Source organism: Micropterus dolomieu, linkage group LG15 (assembly GCF_021292245.1).
Source record: "Micropterus dolomieu isolate WLL.071019.BEF.003 ecotype Adirondacks linkage group LG15, ASM2129224v1, whole genome shotgun sequence".
Classification (NCBI taxonomy): Eukaryota; Metazoa; Chordata; class Actinopteri; order Centrarchiformes; family Centrarchidae; genus Micropterus; species Micropterus dolomieu.
Genome location: NC_060164.1, coordinates 20531598 through 20552838, shown reverse-complemented (window position 1 = coordinate 20552838; position 21241 = coordinate 20531598). Strand labels below are relative to the sequence as shown.

General features: G+C 38.7%; 1 protein-coding gene across 1 annotated transcript in view; it reads left to right on the top strand.

The window, feature by feature from the left end:
• The first annotated feature begins 11843 nt into the window (after positions 1-11843).
• The window catches only part of LOC123983860 (transmembrane protein 26-like), an 85674-nt gene continuing 76276 nt past the window's right edge, over positions 11844-21241 (top strand). The window contains exons 1-3 of the mRNA XM_046070279.1: positions 11844-12144; positions 15464-15560; positions 15832-15921. Of these exons, the coding sequence (XP_045926235.1) occupies positions 11954-12144; positions 15464-15560; positions 15832-15921 (378 nt within the window). The 5' untranslated portion in view covers positions 11844-11953. The remainder of the gene's footprint in view (positions 12145-15463; positions 15561-15831; positions 15922-21241) is intronic.

Sequence of the window (21241 nt, the reverse complement as noted above, 5' to 3'; positions counted from 1 at the left end):
TGCCCACAGAAGCTTAAATTGTGCTAATATTGTGTGTTTATGGGCTTTTCTTTGGCTGTGTCTCTTCCAGGACTTCTGTAAAAGACGTTCAGTATGAAAGCACATTTCTCACAGTAATGACACTGAGGCGCTTGCTGTGGATGCCTTCAAGAAACAATGTTACATGAAAGTTAATAGGGCTATCAAATGATTCCTCAAAAGGCAATGTGGGACCCGTGAGGTGCCGGCTATGCTTTGAACGGAACTTACAATGCGTTATGGCTCAGGCGCGCAGGTTGGCTCTAATGCTGAAAATAATGGCCTTTATATATTTTGAGGCGAGCATGAAAAGACAAAATTGGCCGACTTAGAAAGCGGGGCGTCACGAGACAGAATTCACGAGGCGGTCCATTATCCGGACATAAATCATCTTAAAACGCTGCACTGACCTTGTGAAGACAGCGGGATATATTTGACACAGGTTAACACATTTGCAGGATCAAAGACTCTTATATAATTTTGTTGATGGATATTTATTACTATAAACACCGGGGAAGGTGTTTGGAAAACATTAATAATTTATGAATTATTAAAATAGCCTATGATATTTATTGTAAGTTACACAAACTTCGCTATTTCTATTTACATCTGTGGACTCATTGTCCTTTCCGTCTCGGGTGCTTAATGTGTCAGCTGTATTTTAGCGGCTGTCTGGAATTATTCATGTATTGTAAAGTAACTACCCGCTTAGTCCACAGCGCTGTGCTGTTTCTCCACTATCATCCACCCTTTGCCTTGCATTTATCCACCACTCAGATCACAGAGCACGCAACAGCGACATAGGCCTACTTCTGACACCAGCTATTTCAAGTACACTATTACGCAATGCGCTTTTTTTCCCGAAATGACTGGCAGAGCATACAGGCCATTGATTCACATCCAGTAAAGTGTTTTCCTGTCTACCAAACAGACATGCTTTCTTATTCTGGTTCTGCTGCTGCTGTGAATGTCTGTCTGGTAGTTATCTAAAAGACATACAGTGGCTGATGGTGAAGAATCAGTGGCATCAAGGCGGTTTTATAAGATTCCCATATCAATTGGGTTCAATGGAGCTATATAATATTATAGCATATAATATTATAGAATATAATATAGAATATGTTGAATATTTGGGAGCAAGATCCTAATTTAATCCTGTAAATTGTATCATCAGAGTTTCTCTTCACTGCCCTCTATTCAAAGAAGCAGCAGAACATAATGTATTCATATTAAAATAGCTAAGCCAATGTTCTGTGACACTCAGATATTTTAAGTACCAGTTTAGTACATTGGTTTGGAGTAAATGGTGGATTACACAGAGGCTCATTGTCTATGTGTCTGCAGCAGTGTTGGGATCCTGCAGTGCATCTAATATAAACCGCAGCTCTTAGTGTTATCTTTCCTGATTTCTCTCCCAGTCGTTTCACTGGCTGAATCAATGGGGTTGCATTGTTAATGGCAGCCGCTATAATGAAGTCTCTGGTTAATCAATGGCACCACTCGAGCTCTTATCTGGCAATTGCAAGTGTTTGCTTGTCAACAGCTAGAGAACCCAGCAGATGCCACAACACTGAGATGCAGTTATTGGTGGGAATGGAACTTCATGTTGAAAAATCTTTATTGAAAAATAAAAAAGTATGTGCTGAAAGAGAGAGAGGTACAGTATTGGACAAATGTGATGCTGCACATGCCGCATAACACACATGTTGAGTGTAAAAATCAAAATGCACAATTTCATCTCTTCTTTATCTCGGCATGTTTTTGTGTTTAGAGAAGGTTAAATAAAGCAAATCAATAACATTCATATGGTTTAACATGATAAGTAGCTTGAGGACTATACTGTAAGCCATATTGAAGAGTTGAACATTAATTTCAGGCACACTGGTCAGAATTTAATTAAACCGTATCCATGCTAAAATGAGGCAGCTTAATTGCCCTTTAGTAAATCTGAAAGTCCACCCTTACATGTGGGTTGTGAGTCTTTTTATCACTTTCACAATCACTGTTCACAAGTTTGTTTACTGGGGCATTTTGCTGAGTGGCTGACAGAAGTAAGATCACTTCCTATATAAATATTCTTTGTTTCGTTTTCAAAGCTCTGACAAAAAACTATTCTTACCACTACTACCATGTGTTGACTGCATGAGTGCAAATGAAGGCTGAAAAAATCTCCACAAAGGAAGACACTAAAAATGCAGGATAAATATGTTTCAGGCAGATACTTGCTTATTTGTTGCCTAAAGTAGAAATGCACAATGAGTGGATAAGTGATAAAACCTTTATTTTTCTCAGCACAGGTGTTTCACATTCTACATAATGAGGCAGCCTCAGCAGGGAGCCACGAATGTGGTTGGAAAGTCACCTCAATATGCAGAACTACAGTTATACTTTCAACCACAGCAAAGCAATACAAGCCATTAAAATAGCATATCCCTGTATAATTCTGACCATATGTTGACGACTTAATGATGAATATGAATTAATAAGAATAATAGTGACTATTTAACCACCACAGAGCCACAGGTAAGAAATCAACCAACAGACAGCTGCAGAGGCTAATTTAAACCAAAGCCTTGAGCACAGCTACTTCAGTACAGAAGAAAGCAATGGAAACATTTATTTGCATTTCTTTTTTCTTTCAACTGAGCACAAGGTTTTTTAATTAAGCCTAGGCTCCTCTATTTACAGTACAAGTACACTTTTAACAATCTTCGTATATTTCCCCCATCAAACTGGGATGGGGGGGGAATTAACTTTTGGTCATCCAAAAAGTAATTTAATATGCAGTGCAATATTTGTAGATTGCTGGTTTGTATTCCGAAACAAGAAAACTAAGTGTTCTCTATGTAGTTCAATCTGGAGACTCCCTTTGGGCAGAAGCTGCACTGCACCCAGTAATCAGATTGGTCAGTATCAACTGTTATTGTACTTAGATCATATGACCACATGTATTTGAAAGGGGCTGCTTGTAGTGATGAACTACAACTGAACTGAGAATAATCACTTTTTAGCTTCTTGAAGCTAATTGTTTTGGTTTTCTGCCCTCAACTTCACCATTTTGGTTCACTCTGACCCCTCTTATTTCTTTTTCGTCCTCAGCAGGCAGCTGTTTTCAGTAAAAAAAAAAAAAACTCTTGACAGTGTACACTACCTGCCCAGCACCAAATGGCAGACAGACAAAGTTAGCAGGTAGGCGGTGAACATATAGTGGACCATTTAGCAGCTAAAAGCCAGGAATTTCCCTCAGAGGTTAGAGCTGAACGGAACTGAAGGGAGAGTGAATAATGGACTTACATTGCTCTGGTGGTCAGAAACATGACTCCAAATGAATTCTGACATTATGTTTCTCCTAATCTGACATGAAAAGAGGCTAGGGTTTGAAAAAAAGTTTAATTCAATTCAATTTTATTTATATAGCGCCAAATCACAACAACGGTTATCTCTGAGCGCTTTTCATAAAAGAGCAGGTCTAGACCGTACTCTGTGATGACATTTACAGAAACCCAACAGTTCCCACCAAGAGCAAGCACTAGGCGACAGAGGCAAGGAAAAACTTCCTTTACCATATTAATGGAAAAAGTGGATGTCATTGTTGCTTGTTTTTGGCCACCATGGCCACAGAAGCAGCTATTACGGGTTTAAATTAGGCTTTGTTGAATAATTATCCCCCTGGATTTACCTAATTATCTCTGCCAGGCAAGCCTAGAGGGGATCATGCGTTTGGTGTCTGTCTGTCTGTCCACAGCTAATCTTGCATACTACTTGACCGGTCAGCCTAATATTTTCTGTGCACATTTATGACTTTATGATGGTATGAAATAAATCAGATGCCCCAGTTCAAGATTAGACCAAATACTTCTATGGAGTCAGTGTTTGAGCCTGACAAAAAAGGGGTAAGGTAAGCAGTATTCACCATTTTACAATAGCGTTACAACATAGCAAAAGGCATTCAGCTAGGCTTTGTTTTTAGCCTAGCCAGATGCCTTTTCCATAGAAGTATTTGTTCTGATCTTGAACTGGAGCATTTGCAGATTAATTCCATACCTGATATGTTTTGAGCCATCAATGTTAGGCGTAATACGAGATGAATAAATCCCTATTTTTGTTATCTATGCTGCCATCTGTAAGGGAACCAGGAGGAGTGAGATTCAATGCTTTTTTGTTTGGGAGGGGGGATGGCAGTATGGAGGGTTTTAATGTTCTAAATAGATAACTGTGTTCAAATTCAGAAGTTTGGACTTATTGTCCCGTTTATAGTTAGGCGAACCGGATGCTCGGTTACAATACCATTACACTAGTCTATGCATCTTAAAGAAAACTGAGACTCTACTATACAAAAACACTTTCATTTTAAAACTGTGTCTACATCTATCTGAAATCTAATAATAATATATTTTTTAAAGGTTTGTGGATATTCATTTACATCCATATTTTCAGTGAAACTGAGGTTGTTTTGGGGACTTAACACTCTTCAACCAAGTCCTAGAGATGTCTCAATCAAGATGACTTAAACCATTTTTTCTACTGTGGGGGAAGAAGTACTCAGATTCATTACACAAGTGAAAGTTAAAATACCACACAGTAAAAAAACAGTAAAGTAAATGTGTGTTAGTAAAGTAAGAGTACATAGGCTGTGTATTATCAGCAAAATGTGCTTAAAGTATAAAAATTACTCATTACCCATAATGGCCACAGTTGTTTTAATAATACTGATGCATTAACATGTAAGCCTTTTAATGTTGTAGGTCGGAGGTTTTCAAAGTGTGAGGTGGGCACCAAACAGTTCCAGGGGAGGCTCAGTGAATGGAAGTGAAATAATATTACAGTAGTTATCAAAAGGAGATCACATAGAATAGCCTACGTGAGTGATTTAGTTAAAGAGAGAGTTCAGAGATACAGTAAAATTAAACTGTTTTCCCACTTTATCAGAGTCAAATAAATGCCTCAGGACAGACCTATTTATTTGGTGTAGTCTGAAGTTATGTCAAACAATGTTAAGCTATCTTGGCTCAATTGTTGAGTGTCTATTGGATCAAATAGCATAAGGAATTGAGCTGAACTAAGCAAGTTAACCTGGGTGTGGGGGCTTTTCCTAAGCTTTGTCTTTGGGGAGGCCCACAGTCTCAGACTTTAAAAAACCCTATTATTTTTTATATCTAAAGACTTGCAAAGTAACTAGTGACTATAGTGGTTATACAAATGTAGTGGAGTAAAATGTACAGTATTACCCTCATAAATGTAGTGGAGTTGAAGTGGAAAGCAGACAAAATAAATATTTGAGTAAAGCACAAGTATCTAAAAATTGTACCTGAGTACAGCAACACTGTGTTGGAAATAGCCTCAAAGAGGAAATAGTCTTATTCAGCAGTAAGGGGATATTATGTACATGGCCAAACATCACTTTTACTTACTACCGTAAAAGCTCTCAATGTGATATTTGGATCCACATTTATAATCACACTGCCAGCCAGGCATTATGAAAATCTACACATGACTTAAGCAAGAAAGCTTCTCAGAAATTAGGGCACACACTCTATTTCCTACTCATTCCAAATGCACAATTGCATTACGCAGTTGATATCCATTTATCATCAATGGAAAGCCCTGGGACATTAAAAATCCATCAAGTAAATTTGTCCACAGGACCACGTTTTAATAGTAACTTTACACCTGTGTCTTTGTGCCACTGTAATCACATGACAATGGCTCCCGTCTGCAGCATGACTTTAGGAAAGGTAACAGGAGATCTGAGGGATATTGCTGTGGGCTAATTTTAGCCTCTTAGACTCATTATAACGTGGTGTTACATTTCTCTCCATTCAATCACGTGAGTCTACCTACAGTAGACAACACATGCACAAGAAATCCAATTAGTTTATTGAAAGGATCACTTTTAATCAGGTCTAAAGTTTGATATGTTCACCTGGAGGCTGTTTAAGATGATTTGTGTGTATGTTTGCAGGTGTCAGCCAGTGTCCTGTAGGGTGAATTTAAACTGAGTTTGCTCATACATATCCGTAATGCAGTGATATCTTCAAAGAGTTACCTCATGCAGTGAACTGTATGGATTATTACATTCCACAGCAGAATAAAAAATATTTCTCTTTTTTTCTTATCACACTTGTTTATCTGAGCTACCATACCCTCATCATGTTTTATGTATAAGTTATGTTTTCTGCAATCTATCTTTTCAATGACTAACATTCAACATTGAGGTCCCTCATTTCCAACAAACCAATTATTGTATCCATTTATGGCTCCAAACATTGTTCACACATAATACCATGTATTTATATGTGTGTTAGTCATAGTAATTCATCAGGCAAACATTGGTTGGCCCAGTCTGAATGATGCCATGACAATGAACTAATTGCCTGCAAAAACACAATTTCACATTCATGGTGTTTGATAATGTCAACTGAGTCATTTTATTAAGCGGCACACAAATGTAATCATGTGGCAGGGAAACGTGAATTTGAGTGTATACAAGTGTTAACATCACTATGGGTTTTACGTTATTACTGCTGCAGCAAATGTAAATTTGCCTCATTGATGGAGAGTGCTCAGCTGAATCAGAAATGTGCAAACCACAAACAAAATAGGCTGCTTCATTCCCCCGCCATCTGTATACACATCAGGACTCACACTCACACACAGTCGCATTTTATATCTCCCCATCTGAAACCGGGATTAGAACCATGAATAATGTATTTATGTAAATGTCTGATGGGTATAACTATAAAAGATGAGAGTGATTGAAAAGGCATTTTGTTAGATTGAGTTACAGCTGCCTGAGTTATGGATGTTTTCAGAGCAGGGAGGGAGGTGAACACTGAATCTGAAAAACTATGATGATATTTTTGAAGCAAAGAGGTCACAGTGTCACCTCCACATCTGAGGAATACATTAATATGGAACCTGATCTCAGCATTTACGATTGGCTCAGTGCTTTTCAAACATCAGTCAGGTTATTACACTCAGTGGTCAAACCACCACTGACTGTGAAGTCGCTGAGGACATTGACCTCAGCGTTTACCATCTGTGTAATGCATCACTGCTGCCTTTTCTGTCAAACACTGAATTGTTATAAAACAGGCATAAATGTCAGCAGACATCTATGATCAGATTATTCACTGATGCATGTCACACTCCCATCTGGGATGTGAGTACTGCATTATGTATATGTCAAATAAATGTGTGTATAGGTAATTACAAAGCAGCCATTTCACACTGACAGTTTAGGTGTTCTATTTGAACAACAGCTTCAGTTGTCATGTGCACAATACTATTGTAATCTGTGTAATCCCTGTGATACATCCACAAATCAGGACACAGCAATCAGCCTATTCAAGAAAGGAGACAATGGACACGTTTTGAAGTATGTCTGACAACTGCTGAATTGTTCCATTTCAGCAGCGCAGGAAAAGAAATACAGTATTTTGTTCAGAGCTCACAGTCTAAGCACACATATTAAAGTAAAAGAAACCTCTCAGCATTAATAATTTATCTCATTTTATAAGGCAATTTAGCAGTCACTTGAAGTTGCTATGGTGACAGGGGGGTATTTTGAGACAACTAATGACCTATGCAAAACCCACTCACTGTAAACTTCACTCAAGCTAAATGAGATTGCTGTCTGTGCTGTGTGTGATACATGGCTGAGAACTTAATCCCCACGCTATGCTTGGCCTTTTTCTGCACAGGACAAATTAGGGTTCTTAATATCAATGTAAAACATCTGTGGGCTGTTTACTGTACAGGGAATATGAGCCAAGCAGCAACCGGGGGCCTTCACTGCGCTGCATAATAGTCTTTTGTTTTGATTGCTAATGCAGAATTCATAACAGTTGTCAGGTTAAGGTCAGAAAAAAATCAACCGAGTGAAAGGTAAATGAATACTCATGATATGGTTTGAATGTAACTCAGTATGTTTCACACTAAATCCCCTTCTATATCTCTTTATATTTTCGGCTTACGTCAAAAATTCCACATTGGAAAAGCTTTGAAGACTCACTCTGTTCTGAGGCAAATCATATTTGTCCAATAACTGCTTGGCCTGTTGCAGCTGTCGAAGCTGAGACAGAATGAGTCATGTGTTACCCATTTAAGTCCAATTTCTCCCATGCAAATGCCTGACATGTGTGACTCTGCAGGGCCCTGAGTTGAAAAGGAATTTCTGAAACGAGGAGAGAGAATCAAGGCCAGAGCTGTGTGACCATTTAGCCACCTGCTTTACCCGTGACCTGTGCTGTTTAAAGAAAGTTTATATTTATGAAATAATCCACTTGTGTTGTTTCTGACATGGCTTTAAATCAGGCGCAGCTGCCATGAAATTAAATGAATAAACAAAGGAGGAATGGATTCTGTGGTTTCTCCTTAAAAGGAGCACTCTTTTGGAAAATATGAGTTATATCCTCTGAACTGTTAGTGAAAACATTTTCCTCCCTAAAAATAAATTGACTCATAAGGAGCAATGGTTGCTAATTTTAATAATACCTCTTCACTCCCCACCCACCCTCCTTTTGGCCTTTAGAATAAATGGCAGGTTGACTAATAAATGTGCAACTCCCAGAGCTGTTTTGCTCTGCTGTACCTCTAAGCTATGGTGTTGAGTGCCACCTGTTGGGACACAGCAGGAATGGCATGGAGCCGGTGACAGCTGTACAATGCAGGATTACAGAGGGTCATTTGTAGTGCAACATAATAGCCAAGTTATAAATTAGCCAGTCTTTAGATATGTGTAGCTCTTAGTCACAAACTACTGATAAAATCTGCCCTGTGTATATGTACACTATAAAACATATTTTCAAGGGCAGGTTGCAGCTTTGAGTACAATAATACAACCCAACTCTAATGCCTTTAATATTCTGCTGATGCCCGGTGTTCTTGTAATATTACTATTATTATTTTAATGCTTGATACATCAGTGTTTCTACCTGAATGTTCTTCTCATCAGGGTGAAAAAAAAAACCTTTAAACAGCTGTTCAGCCATGCAACATTTAAACCGTCAGCTGAAACCTGAACAAATTAAAAGCTCTGAGGGTTCACAGATTTGTAAAACAGGGCCACTCAACACATCTATTGAACTGCAGGGGAAACCTGCAAACACACAACATATGAAGCACATAGGGTAGTGATCCACCAATCCTATACACTGGTTTGGTACTGACACGAGTTAAAAGACAAATCTTCTAGAAGAATATCAGTGACGTTTGCACAATGCTAAAGAGAATGTAGGTGTATGAATTCCATCAACGTTTCTCTGCTGCATCATGCTTTATTAACCAAACATTTCTGGCTATCTTGACACCACCCTAATGAACACAACATAGCCAAAAACATTTGAATCAAGCATAATGTACTAGAAATTAGTTGTGTGACATGTTTTTTAAATCAGTTTTGATTGACTTGAGTCGATGCTCACACTGATGTGTCCCAGAGTTTGAAATTGTTGTGTGCAGGATGAAGGCCAACACAAACAACCAAAACCATTAGTTTAGTTATCACTCTGGGGGAGTAAAGGTGGAATCATACTTCCTTAATATAGGGCTAAATGATCTGTTTTAGTATGTAAGCACAAGTTTCACTGAACCAGCTTTGATTGTGTTTTTGTCTCCCAAAGTTCTTTAATTTGATTTTAGTTTTCAGTTGTTGTTTTTTTATATCTAATAGTAATAGTCATCATCCCTTGAAGCAACATTTCAAACAATGATCCCACAGCTGATACAGATTATTGCTCCTGTGTGGTCTATTTTATTCTATTCCACATTACAAAGATTATTTTTTTTGTGCTGACACAGCGAACAGCTCCACATGAGCTTGGCTGAAGCAGCAGCATAGAGGGAATCACTGTTCTATGATCAGTGAGTAGAGCCCCTCGGCCATCTCTGTCATTATCATCTCCACACAGCCAAGAGCTGAGTCTCGAACCGCACTCTCACACAGAATCACTGGGTAACACCAGGCCGGGGGTATGATACTGCATCGTCTTTCTGTCCCAGTCAACAGAGGAGGGTTTGTTTACCTTTATGACTGACTGACTCTCACTCTCTGACAGAACAGGTTGCTGTTGTCAGGAGGGACATTCTCACCCAAAATTGGTTTGATTTTTGTTTCAGTGCCACTTTTTTTCTTTATAGTTCTAGACATCAATAGCTTGGAAGCCAGGAAACGAGATAAACACCAGGGACATGTTTTGCAAATACACCAGTGGTTTCAGAAAAAAGTCAAACCACAATGTTTTTTGATGCAGGATGTAACACAACTCTTTGTTTCCCTGCATGCAGTGGATACTCGCTACTCTACTTTTTTTTTTTACACAGTCTGAAATTCTCATTGTGATTTCATGTGATGCAAACTGAAGGATGATGATGATAGACAACTTGGAACAAAGACAGGAAAGGTCTGTCTCCTTTCCAAGGTTACAGGCCTTTCTACTGTTTCCTCTCTCCTGCACTGGCTGGCCAGATTGATTTGAATAGAAATCTACTCAGCATGCAGCCAAGTAGGGCAAATTACTTGTGAGTAAGTGTGTGTGTGTGTGTGTGTGTGTTTTACCAGTATGGCATGGTAGGCTCAGTCAGAGATGTTATTTCCTGCATGGTGAAATAATAAGATATGTGATTAGACCACGTGATTATGGTTTATTTTGGATAAATCCTGATGACTGATTAGAAATGTTAAGAACTGAGTTGTGTACATTTAAATATTTTATCAGAAGTAAATGTTGAATTGAATTAAAACGCTTAAATTTACAATGTCACATAAGAATAGATAGAAAGTGTCTGCCAAATGCGTAAATGTAAATGTAAATATGTTGGTTAAAATTACATGTGTTTTGTGATACTGCTCTGATCGTTTTTGTATGTTCTATGTATTTTGTGTTTTGTAGTTTTACAATGCTAGGTATATGAACATAATTCATTAATTAATAACACATATTTTCATGTGTAATTCCTGTGCAGTGCTGGAATGTTAGTACATTTGGAAGTTTGAGGTACTTGTATTTACATTTTTGATATACATAGTACTTCTACTTTACTACAGTGGAAAATATTTTTGTTTTTATTAAAGTTAATTTTTATTCTTTAGTTTGTTACGTTTCAGATTAAGATGTTAAAACAGGTAACTTTTTAACAAAATAAGATACTGTTATACAGTACCAGTTTACAACAGTAAATTGAACCCTATAAAAGTCTATATATTTTGCAAATAGCTCCACCACAACCAGCAACAACATCAAAATGCCGCTTGCACATTAGTGCATCAGTAATAATAATCCAATATGTAACATACTTTTTACCTTTGATACTTTAAGTACATTATGCTGATAATGCTTATATACTTACAAGCAAAAACTTTTATTCAGGACTTAACTTAATACTTCATCCTCAACTGGCTCCACGTGACTTCATCGGAAACATCAGCACTTTTATACAAATATGGAGCAGTATTATCCTTCTGTTGGGAATGAAAAGCCCAGTCATTCTACTTCACAGTAGAGTTTGACGTCGTGAATTAGATATTCCTCGAATAATAACAGATGAGGAAGGGAGCTTTGTTTTATTTCTGGTGAATGAACCGTAGACTGAACAGAGCAGCTGATGTAATGCTGCCCTCTCCTGTACAGTCACAGAGTTTGTGATGGACTCATACTGTCATCCCTACTGAATATTTCTCATACAGATCTCTGTACAGCATGTCTTTACATGTTTTAACAGCAGCTCATTGAGCCTGGAGCATGCGTCATCTGATCCCCGATCAGGTAAAACCGGATGGGACTTTCTTTGTAGGCGGGGCTTAAACTTTGGGGACTTTGTTCGAAAACTGCATTCATCAGTTTTTTCCATCTCACTGTTGAAGCAGTGGCTCTCAACTTTCAGGAATAACGGGAACGCGTCTGGGCACAATTCTGACCTGCAATCAGCCAGCGTGATGGGTCTGTTCAAGTTTATATGTGCGATTGTCACTAGAGCGTTATTTATCCTCGTCTCTCTGACCGGGGTCTTGAGAGTGACAAATGTGAAGAAAGACCTAAATTACTGGTTCCTGACTTTTCTCCTTCTGCCGCTTATCGTTGAAATGATAATAACACTGAAGAGCCGAAAGGGACAAGATTACAAATGGTAAGAGGTGCATGCATGTAAGTGTTTGTAAATGTGTTGTAGCCTAATTATTTCTTGCTTGGGGACGCAACTTAACCTAGTTTATTTATGTTTTGCCTGCTTTGTTGAATAGATTTACAGTAGAATACATAAATAATTTAAGCTGTCGATATCTTCCCTTTGCCTTCAACCCTTTCCCCCACCTCCCCCAAAACCCTGCATCCTGCCTGTGTCCCTCCGCTGCTATTGTTTAACGGTCGTGGGACAGTAAGGACAGATCACCCCATCCTCACTGGCCCCTTAATGCATGCTCCGCAAATACTCTTATGCCACGTCCTCAATTTTTTACAATTTACTGTATAGTTTACAGAAAAAACCCACTGAAAGTCCAAGATGACATCTTCAAATGTCAGTCCACAAAAATAGGGGAGACCTGGTATGGTTGTAACACTTTTTACACTTTTTTTAATACAATTTTTTAGCTGGAGTTCTCAGACTTTTATAAAAAGTACCCACATTTGTTTAATACAAATGGCACCAATTCAATCTACTGTAGGAAAATCACAAACCTCCTCCTGAGTTGATGTCAAATGTATTCTGTTCCCCAGGTTGTTACACATGCTGGGGTAGGTTGTAACAATAAGACTAAAGAAGCATAAAATAGATGCCACACCATATGATATGCTTCAAAAACAGGTATAGTTAAATAAAAGAACAATGTTTCTCTCTCACAGTAAAAGACTAGTCTGATGACTCTCACACTTGTACAGTATGTGTAGCTATGTAAATTTGTCTATAGAATAAACTTACTTAACAGTATGCTTAATATATATTACTAAAATGTACTTAAAGAATATCTTTGCACATACTTAAGTCTAACAAAAAAGAGGTGTGTGTAAATGTGTGTATATTCTTAAACAGAGTCACAGTCAGTGCTTGAATTTTTCTTGTGCACCAGCACTTCTCACAAGCTGCCCGTACGCTTCTCTGCCCTCTCCACCAGTGGAGATGGAGCTCGGAAGAGATCAAGTGCAGATACACATGCCAACATGTGAATGGGAAGTACTGGTCACAGAGCTGACAAATTAACGCTGGTAACTCTGGAGTCCATGTTTGGTGGGCCTAGACTGCAAAGGGTACTCTGTACAATATTAAAATCAAGAAAGTCCTAGTCTAGTTTTATGTATAGTGGATGGTTGTAACACTTTAAGAAGTGATACAACCCACCCCACCCCTGTCAGTTAGGGTTAGGGACTATATTAGCATAGTTGTTTGAAATTAGAAAGGAAAAAATGCAACACATGTTGCCTAAGAAACTACATTTCAATTTAATATAAGTCAAACAGGGCAGCGCGGTGGTGCAGTGGTTAGCACTGTTGCCTCACAGCAAGAAGGCAATCCCGGTTGCCCCAGCTTTTCTGTGTGGAGTTTGCATGTTCTCCCCGTGTCCGTGTGGGTTCTTTCTGGGTGCTCTGGCTTCCTCCCACTGTCCAAAGACATGCAGGCTAGGTTAATTGGTGTTTCTAAATTGCCTTTAGGTGTGAGTGGTTATCTGTCTATGTGTGGCCCTGCGATGGACTGGTGACCTGTCCAGGGTATACCCTGCCTGGGACCTGGGATAGGCTCCAGCCCCCTGCGACCCTGTACACAGGATAAGCGGTTGACGATGGATGGATAAGTCAAACAATTTTATCTGCAATAGTATAGATACTTAACAAAATATAGTCTTGGTCAAAAAAATTGTTTCAGTCGACTAATCATTTCAGACTAATTATTTCAAGGCTAAATGCATTGGTTGCAAAAATGTCCCCACCCTTTGTCCGGGTGTGGAAATTTGGCGAGTGAAAAATGTTGATAAAAAATCATACATTACTGGTGACTTTAGCATCTGTTATTTGTCTGAGGCTGAGTGCGGGGTTGGGGATTCAGGCGACTTGTTAATCATCCCACTCATCTGGAGGGTCGTCTGCTAGATCACTTCTACACCAATTCACACACACATGATCTCTCATGCGTGGTAAAATCCATTTATGATGCGTCTAGAAGTTTATAGTAACATGTGATGCCTAATAGGAGTGTAACATTTTTAGCTGTGAGCAGAGGCCCTGTTTCTGGTTCTGTTGGCCCATCAGTTCAGTGGTTCACAAAGCAACTTTCTATCTATGAGGCTGAAATTTGTCATTGTGGGAGGAAAAACCCTCAGACCAGGCCAGAGGCCTAATGGGCCCTCACTCTCACACTCTTCTTTAATGTTATTGGTATCTCTACCAATGTGAACTGCTGTCCCTTCAATGTAAATAGTGTTCTTTTCAATGAGAGACAAATTCCAATAAAGTTCAAATCAACACAAGTTTAGTGATAATTTCAAGCAAATAAAACAAATACATGTTTTATTTATAAGCTGGTCCCAGGAGCAGACTCTTCCAGCTCTGTATTACATTGATTGATATATCCTGTCTCGCTCCTCCTCTTGAGGGTGTTATGGTAACCCACCTTCTCCACCTCCACACATATTCAATATTAAAACACTAGTGTATTCTACAACACTTCTAAAGAAATAAGACTGAAATGTGACACTGATCAATAAGGCGTCATCTTGATATTAGCATATATATATATATACACACATAAGCATTATGCATAAAACAATCACACATTTGGTTAACATCAACACATGCACTCCAAGTTTGTTGCTGTGTCACATGATGACCTTCACAGCCTTCAGAGTTGCAGTTTTCTTGCAAAGGCCCATTGTATTCATGTGTTCAGTCTTGTATTTTATCAGGACTGAGTGCAGGTGCTAGATATTTTATGTTAAAATCCATAACGGCCTCATTGTACCTTGGTCATATATACAATTAATTCTAAATTATGGCCTGAGTCTAAACCTCTGATACAGCTTGCTAGCAACACTGTTTGACAGGCCGTTGTGTGTGTTCTTGCAAAAAATGTGAAGGCCACAGCCTAAGAGCTACAAGGCTGAGCAAGATGACTGCACACTAAAAGTACAGTGTATCAATAAACATCTGAAACATTATCATCTTAAACATATAAAACATAATCTTAAAAATTACCCGAGTATTTAGTAGTTAGCAAGCTAGGAATATGTAATATTGAATGTTAAATAAAATATCTATTTCTTGGAAGTGTTTGTTATGTTGTGTATGTGAATATACTAATGTGGTCGCAGCTATTGTGAATTTGCGCTTCTCTATGTTTATTAACTCATATTAGAAAAATTCTTGATGCTGGACTTTTTACCACAGAATTAAGGTTGCATTACATACATGTGTGTCTTTATTAAGTTGTGTTGATGAAGTGCTGTTTGGTTGTCTTGCAGGTTTTCTCCTCCTATCTTTCTGTTTCTCATCAGTATCATTCCCTCCATTTGGATCCTGGAGCTCCACCACCAGCAGGACAATTCCAGCGATCCTCAGGTACTCAACATTAGGAACAAAAATGCTTAGACAGTGTGTAACTGTTTAAAACAGTTTTCATGCTTTCTTAACATATAATCTAGGTACAGATGTTAGTGCAAAACTCTAGCTCTTTGAACAAGAAGCTGCAGATCATCATTCACTAATTTACTAATTCTATCAAGTAGGGCATTTTCTTTCAAACCTGAAGCTTTCAAGCTTAAATTATATACCATACAGTACAACCAGTGAAATTCAGTCTGTATAAAGAAACACTTTCAACTGTTTTCAGTGCAAAAAGCTTGACTCTTGGGAGAATTTGCGCAGATTGATGACTCACAACGAGACCCAGAGAAACACCTCATACCAGGACTACCTGAAGGTAAGAGTGACAGCTTGAAAAATGAATTTAACTTCACTTGTCTCTTATAGAAGAACATGTTCTCTATGATATGCCTGCAAAGAAACAAAAAGGAAACTGTGACAATGATGATGCATTTTTTTGATGACGTAGTTCTTGGAAAGGGCTTACACTGCAGTATGGATTATACACAACATGGTAGTGAAACAAACCAGAATCTCCCAAAATAAGGCATCATAAGATTACATATTTCTCAAGAAGCTCTCAGGAAATGTACTTACACTTCTCCTTTTTCATATGTGCAGTTGTTTTATTCATACTTTGACGCTTTCTTGTACTGTGATTCACAGTTTAATCACAGCTCTGTCCTGTCATGAGGCTGCCAGGCACACACTCCAGGAAGCCACTGCACCCAACTGGGAAATAGTCTGGCACATAATCCCTCATAAAAAATAAAAATTTTCAGATTATTAATTAGTGAACCTTAGAGGTGCTGTTTTTTACCTTTGTAACTGCCTGCTGTCTGTAGCTTCATATTGAACATACAGTAATGAGAGTGCTTTTGATTTTCTCATCTAACTCTTGCCAAGAAAACAAAACAGCCTCTCTCCCAAAATGAACTATTCCTTTAACATGGAAATCGTTAGAATCTACTTTTAAATGTTGGTCATGATTCAGTGTTTATGTCATAACTAATAGTCAGCTGATAAAGAGCAGTGTGCTTAAAACGTCACTCAAAATAACACATTGTCTGCGTTGGGAGTTTCGAGTTTGCAGATTCTCATGTTTCAGACAAAAGCTTTGTATTTCTATCCATCCTTTGGAATGGCTGGATTTTAGTTTTCTACAAGATATTTTTGTTTCGTTTTAAGCATGTACAACAATTCAAAATGGAGATGATTAGTAAACTAATGATATGTCAAAAATGTTTTTTAAAAAATCCCAAAGAGTAAAAGAATGTGGCGTGGTTATCTAAACACCAAATCTGATTAGAAGCCAGTTCTATGGTAACATGGGATCTAGGGCTGAAACGATTTGTCGATTAAATTGATTAATTTGATTAATTCGATTACTAAAATGCATCAACGCAAATTCTTTGCATCGAGGCTTCCTTTAATCCATAGCACAGTTTCGCATGGACATTTATTACTGTCACTGTGTGAACACGACGTGATTATAATGGTGCTGTTTGCAAAGTGGAGGAAGAGAGAGAAAATAGCAAGGGACGAAGAAGAAGGTGTCCAAAGTATGGTATTATTTCAAGCTAAACAAACTCTGTAATGTTAAAGTCCGTCAGCCGTAAAACAAAACTTATGTCGCCTACCGCAACAGCACCACGGCACCTGATCAGAAAGCACTTGGTGTCATAACAGCAACTTTGACATTTAACTGAAATCATGATTGATTGTTGAGTTGTAGGCTAACCAAAGTAAGCTGCAGTCCTCAGCTGTAAATGCAAGCAAAAGTACTTCTTAAACGAAGCATCGATGAAATGATCTATAGAAGCTTTGACTACTAAAATCATTGTTAGCTGCAGCCCTAATGGGATCCCTGAAGAGACTTACTGAGGAGCAGTGTTTCGGACCGATTCCCAGATTGCAGTTAGGAGTGAATGCACAGGAAAAAACATGAACATTAAAGAACTGGAGAGCCGGATGCAGCCCCAGGGGTTAAATGATTCAGAAAGAAACCACCAATGGAAGAGACAAAATAATTTTCCCATGAATATAGGCCTGGATTCTTGGAAGAGCCATCCTCCCTCCATCCCCCACGATGGAGATTTTGAGATTTGGCAGAAATTAGAGTCAGTAAATTGTGCTAATATAGAATCTTAAACGCAGCTTAAAAGCCATTTGTTGATTATCTGTTGCTTGTTGACACCCTCATCTTTTACACTATTAGGCAAAATCCTACAAGACATTTTAATTTCACCCGATTTATGAAGTTTCTCCACAGTCGATACAATTCCATTACTTGGGTTATTATTGCTTAAATGCTCATGTAGCATTGCTTAATTTTTAGAGACATCTGAGGGAGGGTATAATATTAACTGAAAATAACAGAAGTGAATACCTTACATGTTGGTGTTCAGGGGCAAAGACAATCGCTTATATTCCCAGCTTCAGGAGGAGGTCCCTTCAGTTTTTCATACAAGTTTTCATGTGGATGATGCCATACTAACGCTGCTGCATGGCACCTGTACCCATCTTGAGAAGCCCAGGTCATTCATTAGACTGGGCTTTGTGGACTTCTGAAGCGCTTTTAAGACCACGCAACCTCACCTGATGGGACGAAAATTGCTCCAGATGGACTTCAGCCCTCACCTGATCCCCTGGATCCTGTCATTTCTGACAGATAGACAACAGAGGTTCCGAGTCAAAGGTCACGTCAGCTCATCCAAGACAGTCTTCACTGGAGCGGTGGGGACATTTAAGGGCTCATATTAGGGGTGTTACAAAACACTTAGCCGATGAGACGTGACAATGCACAATATTGGAGTCATGAGAACAAGACAACAAGATACTGTAATGCTATTTTAAAGAAATATTCATTGATGAAAGAGGCTATTCAATAGGGGGGTCTGGGGGTCCTCATCCAGAAGATTTTGAGCATTAAACTCTTGACTTGCTGCATTCTAGAGACATTTTCTACACCAATTTATGGTGGAAATGTCTTTATTTATATGAAGGGAAACAACATTCATGTGGCCCGTGACAATTCAAATTATGAAAATATTATTGAACGTGATGCAGTGATCAGCAGCTTGTTTTTTTTAGCCTAAGTTACTTTATTTGGACAATGCAGATCTGTTTCTTCTATATTTACATTGCATTTCATGTTTTCCTATTGGGCAAGTAAATCTCTCTCATAGAATTTTTATTTGTTACTTTTTGTGACACCTCCCTCTTAATTTTGTATAAGCAAGGCACCACTCCACTACATAACCGCGGGCACCCCCTGCTGTGGAGGTCGCTGTATTTTGTGGTCATGTTTCTACCATAGCCGACAACGAACAAACAGCGCTACAGTGGCGTTTCGTCAACAAGGCGTTCTTCTTCTGCTTGTGTAATTCCGGTACTGTAGACACCCCGTCACTACATTGAACACATACAAAGAAGAAGAAGAGGGACTAATATTAATAGTAATATACAGTCTCCAAGTAGTCTTCTGGTTTATTAGAAGTAAGAAGAGAAGTGACATTTAGACAACTGAAGGAGCACAAACGTGCTATTTAGCAGGAGAGCCGACAGCCAGACAGAGTCGGGACAGACAGCTGACGGCATCACCGGTTTAGTGGATTTTCCCAGATGGAAGGCTATAACGTTAATGTGGGACAGATGTTTTCAAAGTGGTGCTGAAGTTGTCTGTTTTCTGCTGGACAGGTAATTAACTTTGTTTGTCAGACTTTAGCGATGCAAATGAAAACTGTTGTTTGATAGATTTAGCTTGAAGCTGGCCATAATCAAGAGAGCCAGACAAGTTTCCCCTGTCAGTGGTGTGAAATATGGATTAATTTCATGTCGCCAACTTATTCTCCAGCCTGTGGTTTGGCTTTGCTGGTTACTTAGCGAGACAATCAGCTGATCAGTAACGTTAATTGGCAATAGCTTAGAGCATGGAAGCATCAGCCAGCTAAACTTTTACTGACTGGTAGAAAAACATTTATTGTTAGTTGGATTGGTTTATTCTCCAGCGCTGTGCTTTGGCTTGTGGTGTTATGTTAGTTGGATTAATTTCATGTAGTGACTCTCTCTCTCTCCAGCGCTCTGTTTTTGGCTTGTTTCTTACCTTCGTGAGAATCAGCTGATCGCTAATTGGCAATAAAACGGCAGCTTCCAGCAACGAAGCTCAGAGCAGTGAGCTAAACTTTGAAAAAATATGTAGTTGAATTGTAACTTCATGTAGTTCTTCTCCAGCGCTCTGTTATGGCTTTGTTACGTAGACAGAAATGCGCCATTACCTTCCTGAGACAAGCTGATGGATATTATTGGTAATGAAACAGTACCAGCAGGGAAGATCAGATCAGCAGCTAAACTTCACATTTTACTGTCCTGGTGGAAAACATGTATTTCTTTTTACTGCTAATGGTGACTGGTGGTTTACTGCTAAACGTGTGCCTATCAAGTGACCAATAATAAATACTTTCCGAATTTGCATTTAAAAATTTTATTGGATATTGCTTCCCACTGTGCACAACAATATGTAATTTGTACTTTCACATGCTAAATGCCCATTAAAACGTTGCACCATTTTACCACAAGCTGAAATTAAGGTTGTCAGTACTACTTTGTGTTTCTGTTGTATTTCAAAAAATTCAAAAGACATTTTGGTAATATTTGCAGATTACTTATCTAATTAAGCAAAGCCAGAGGAGCCTTGATCCTCACCTGCCAATGCCTTTGTAAACTTCATGTATTATGTGGTTTATAATGGACTGTGGTGCAGAAACAGTGAAGCTTACATTGCCCTGGTATCTGTCAATGGTCATACTTGATGCACTAGATGTGATAGTGAGAATTTCTTCATTTACTTTTGTATGTAGATGAGCCAACCCTCCCAAGATGTAAAATAATGTATTACAGGAGTATGAGACATCATGTAGCGCTTCATTTCTTCATGTAGCTGTTGTTTATTAATGAAAAAGTAATAATATTTAATAATAATATTCAAAAAAACATTTGGTTTTACATAATCTATATAATTTCTTAACACATCTATCTAAAGAAACCTAATTTCTTGAATGGCAATCTCTTTTATCTCATAGAGGACATCTGTGTCCTGTCTCAGGCACCATAGCTATACTGCTCGCTTGGGTAGGGGAGGGGTGGTGCAATTCGCAACCATCACCACTAGATGTCACTAGACCTTACACACTGAACCTTTAAGAAACTGAAAATAAAAAGTCTTGAACACTGGTCGTTCGAGGAATGTTCCCGAAATTCCCGATGGCCAATCCGCCCCCTGCCTTGGTATATTTAAATATTGTGACGACACTGTGATCATGGACACCACCAATTCACAGTCACATCCCAAATCTCAGGGCGCTGGGTTCTGCCTGTTACTCGTCCTCCCATTTCCCAAGAAAATGATTTACTCTTAGGCTTTGCACCAAGAAGGTTCCAGGGAGGACTACCACTTTGAGATTTATTACCCCGTACACAGGCCTCCTGCTTCTTGGTAGTCTTGTTGGTGCTAATTAGCCGTGTGTTAGCATGCTCTTGTCCACTGAAGTAATGGACTTGGAGACTGGATTTTTTCCATCTGCGCTCTGCTTTCCTGCATTCCCTTTTTAGGCTGCGAATGCTGTCATTTATCCAGGGTTGCTTACTAGCTTTAGACG